The sequence below is a fragment of the Castanea sativa genome, chromosome 5 (assembly GCF_040712315.1).
Source record: "Castanea sativa cultivar Marrone di Chiusa Pesio chromosome 5, ASM4071231v1".
Classification (NCBI taxonomy): Eukaryota; Viridiplantae; Streptophyta; class Magnoliopsida; order Fagales; family Fagaceae; genus Castanea; species Castanea sativa.
In genome coordinates, this window is record NC_134017.1 from 7718113 (window position 1) to 7722640 (window position 4528).

General features: G+C 34.5%; 1 protein-coding gene across 1 annotated transcript; it reads right to left on the minus strand.

Annotated features, from left to right (window-relative positions):
* Positions 1 to 1437: 1437 nt before the first annotated feature.
* On the minus strand, positions 1438 to 4169 carry LOC142634195 (receptor-like protein EIX2). The gene has a single exon (XM_075808485.1). It carries the CDS (start codon positions 4167 to 4169, stop codon positions 1464 to 1466), a length of 2706 nt encoding a protein of 901 aa, XP_075664600.1. The 3' UTR covers positions 1438 to 1463.
* Between the last annotated feature and the right edge of the window lie 359 nt (positions 4170 to 4528).

Consider the following 4528-nt stretch of genomic DNA (forward strand, 5'->3'; position numbering starts at 1 on the left):
GGTAACGAAGAGCGTGCGCTTTCCGTTACGCCCTTTATGGTGGCGTGCCTGTGCCTTGGTGTTACTGAAAACGTCTATTGTGTCGACTTTAGAGTTGTAACGTCGACCATATCTTTGACCTCTCAATTTATTTCCTTGTTTCACATTTCAATGACCTGGCCAAAAACTTGTCTGTGGTCTGTGCCTTGGTTTGTTAGGTCGAAATTAATTCGCCGTAATAATTTTTATAAAAAAAACTTTTCTTTTAAACTAATAAGAGTGTGATACTTAAAACTTTATCCAAATATTATTTTCATCCTTAAACTTTATAAAGAATTTTCTTTAATAATATACAAAATAAGAACAAAAAATGAATTTTTTTTCAATATTTTAACAATGAAACATAATCTTTTTTAAAACCTAAAGACAAAAATTAAAACATTTAAAAATAATTTTGAGATTGCAAACCAACTTTTTAAAATTTAGAAATGAAAAACAAAATTTTCATAAAGTATCAAAATAACATTTTATTCTTCAAATAAAAAGGATAAGATATAATTTTACCTAAATAGATAATCTTACCATTTATTAGGTATACTCTTTTGATTTTTGTTAGCAAGTTGATCCATTCTAATAGGTTTTCCCTGTTGATTATTTAAAAAATAAATAAAAGGCCCATCATTGGCTTCAATAATATGGTGGCCATAGTTGGCCCTTTAAGCATGAATCCCTAGCAAAAGTGGGCTTTTGCAAGAGTTTTCATAGCCTACGAATATCATTCACAAAAGAGCGAATGGGTCATACAAAAACACAGGAAAAAAAACAAAACAAAGGCCTAAATGAAAGAAGGTTTTAATCGTCATGACCAATATTGTATTGGGTTTGCCCAAAGAACAAGACCGAAACTAAGATTAGTCTAACAAAAGTAATTGATTTGGCTCAATTGAGTAGAGCTTGTTGGTTCCATAATGGAAAACCCATTTTTGCTATTGAGAAATGGATATCAGTATTTTTAGTAAAACCGTAAAAACAAAACCAGAGAGAGACCTCTTGGAATTTGTGGAATGGAAAAGCCATTGTGAAATGAATCAATGAGTACAGGAAGCACTATATTCAGTGACCTAAACTCTGAATTTATGCTAATGGTGAAATAATTCTTCATTAAATGCCTAGTAGCACTATATAGATAAATAGTTCTTACACATCATATTCAAGAATCATAATTTGTAGCATTTTGTTCTTGTATGTTTACGATACATCCAGGATGAAATAAGATCAAGAAAATATCTTTTGCAAATGATTCTTTTTGGCCTTTTGAAGAGCATGAACCAGTGCCACCTCCTGAAGTATAAACAATGAATTAAATCATATATTTAAAGTAGGCTACTACACATTAACATGAGCAAAACAATATTAAGAATATATTACTTGAAATAGTACCTTTTAGCTAGATAATGATACCTTTCACTTACTAAGGCAGACTCTTAGCTTTTCAATAACCAATTCAACTTTATCACTGTATTCACATAAATCCAATCTCTTATGTCATCAGAAAATCTGAAACAGGAATGCCTCCAGGTCCTATTGAAGAAGAGAGCTCCACAAATTGCCCAAAAGCCAGCTGCAAATCCAACTCCCATACCTAGATAGAAGCTGGAATTTATAGAGTCATCTTCAGCACTGCCAATTGGTGATCTCTTCAAAGATTCTTCCTCTATTGTGCAATTTTTTGGAAGAGGATCACCACATAGTTGAGGATTGCCAACATAGCTGAGTGCATCAAAAGATTGAAGCTGGGTGCTTGAAGGAATCCTACCATAGAAGTTGTTGTAAGACAAATCCAAGTAACTAAGAAATGTCAAATTAGACACGCTTGGCGGAATTATCCCCGATAGATGATTTCTTGAGAGATCGATTGACTCCAACTCTTTCATGCTCCCAATTTTTTCTGGTATCTTTCCCATCAAATGATTTCGAGACAAATTCAAAAAACGTAATTCAAAAAGAACACAAATTTCAGTAGGGATTGATCCAGACAAGTTGTTATTTGAAAGGTCTATGATCTTAACAAATTCTAGATTCCTTGCATATTCCAATTCCTTACCTTTGGGAACCAACTTAAGATTCTCAATGTAGGATACATAACCATACATATATTTTAAAGGGTCAAAAGGAAAAACTTGAATATTGGGTTCTGGTAGTGCCATGGCACTAATATTTTTCAAGCAATTTGGTATGACACCAAATAGACTATTATCAGCAAGATCCAATACTCTAAGAGAAGAAAGTTGGCATATTTGTGGAGGTATACGACCTTTAAATTCATTTGATCTTAGACGAAGAACTAACAAATTTGTCATTTCTCCAATCCAGGGTGGTATGATCCCTGTCAAATGATTATTACCTATATCAATGAGCCCAAAATTTGAGCAATTTTTGAATGATGAAGGAATATCTCCAGAGATGTTATTGTTTTGTAAACGCAATGATTGGAGATTAACTAAAGCCCCCATGGAGTAGGGAATTCTACCTGCTAGACTATTACTCCCTAAGTTTAAATGGATCAAAGACTTCCAATACCTCCAACAATGAGAAAGTTCTCCTGACAATAGATTGTTTGATACATCTAAGACCACTAATTTATTCTTTCTAATTACCTTTTGGCATAAGAAAGTGGAAATAGGTCCAGAATATGAGTTATTAGCTATATTGAGCACTTTGACATTTTCAGACAATAGTGGAAAGCGACCCTTGAAGTGATTAGATCTTAGATTTATAACAGTAGAATTCAGAAAAATATTCGACAAATCCCCTTCTATGTGGTTGTCAGATAGATCGATAGCTTCAACATTTGAAGTCCAATTCCAAAACCAACTTGGAGCCTTGCTTGAAATTCCTGACGTTGACATATCCAAAAACCCAAGGGATCTTTGTGATTGTAGCCATGAAGGAAAATTAGGACCTATCTTGATTGAGCTCATGGAGACATACTCAAGTTGAAAGGGGGGAACCCAATTGGAATTGACATTAAAGAACAATTGTGTTTGAGACATAGAGAGATCCTTTAGTTTTGATAGTTTTTTGAAATGCCCTTCATTTATAGTTCCTGTTAAGAAATTATTTTGGATATATAACTCCTCTAGATTTGAGAGAAGCCCAAGACTCTTTGGAATGGTGCCATTCAACTGATTTTGGTTGAGGGATAATGTTCTCATATGAGATAAATTCCCAACAGATAAAGGGATAGGACCATTTAAAGAATTAAAAGAGAGATCGAGATATGTTAGATGCTTAAGCTGGCCTAATGACTCTGGAATTTTTCCAATTAGATGATTGGGATACAAGGATAGATATTCCAATTTCTCTAAATTGAAAATGCTAGGCGGTATCTCGCCTTTCAAAGAACTATCGTCCAGGTAAAGCTTTAAGAGACTTGTACTGAGATTAGAGAACCAATTAGGTATCTCATGATTGAAATGATTTCCAGAAAGATAAAGTACTTGAAGAGATGTGAAATTGACAAATCCAAGAGATGGATTCAAACTATCAAGCTTACAATTGGACAAGTATAGCTCAGAAAGAGAGGAGAACTTACTCATTATTTGAAGCCAATCAGCTTCTTTGTGAAGGTCAACTGAGCTTAGGTCAATGTATCGAATGGAAAAAAGACCAGACATCCAATAAAGATTATCTGCATAGAGATCAAAATTAGATCCAAGATACAGATAGCAAAGGCTTGAAAGGTTCCCAAGCTGATGAGGAATGAGTCCAGAGAAGTTGGCGTCTGAGAGGTCAAGATGTGTGAGATTACCCATTGAGCCAAGGAACGTTGGAATAGGAGTACGATTAAAGTCATTGAAACTCAAGTCCAAGTAATTCAAAAACTCTAATTCAAGCAATGAGCGACTAATTTCACCCCCTATCCCGGTATACGCTAGGTGGAGCTCTGTGACTCGACTAGTTTTGTTATCACAATGAACACCATCCCATCTACAGCAATCTTCTTGGCTAGACCAGGATGAGAGTAAGTTGAAAGGATCAATGAGGCCTCGTTTGAGGCTAAGAAGTGCTTGCTTGTCTTTTTCATTGCAAGAGACCTCATTTGACATTGTTTTGAAGAAGCTTAAACTGAAGGTAGCAGCAAAGAACCATAGTAAGAAAAGCATATGAGTTGCATCAGAGGCACCCATGACAAAGGAAAAACAAAAATGAAGGCAGAGAAGCTGAGTGTGAGTAGTGGAGGTGATGCAATTGGAGACTACTAGGTCGTGATAATATATACTGATGAATCTACTGGGTGTGAACTGATAATATATTCTGATGAGACTTTGACTTATTCAAAAAATTATAGTGATTCTTCAAAATAATCATTATCTTATCAATATAATTTTTTCAATGAAGACTTTGACTTGTTGCCTTCAGCCAAACGCCAAAAGATCAATACCGTCTTTCACTTTAACGCGTAGAAATAATTGTTTATTGTGTATCAAAGTCATCAAGACTTTGACCTATTTACCTTTTTTTTTGGTTCGATGACTTGTTTTGCAAA

Excerpts from the sequence above, each read along its gene's own strand:
- LOC142634195 (XM_075808485.1), bottom strand. The coding sequence starts at position 4,169 with ATGGGTGCCTCTGATGCAACTCATATGCTTTTCTTACTATGGTTCTTT.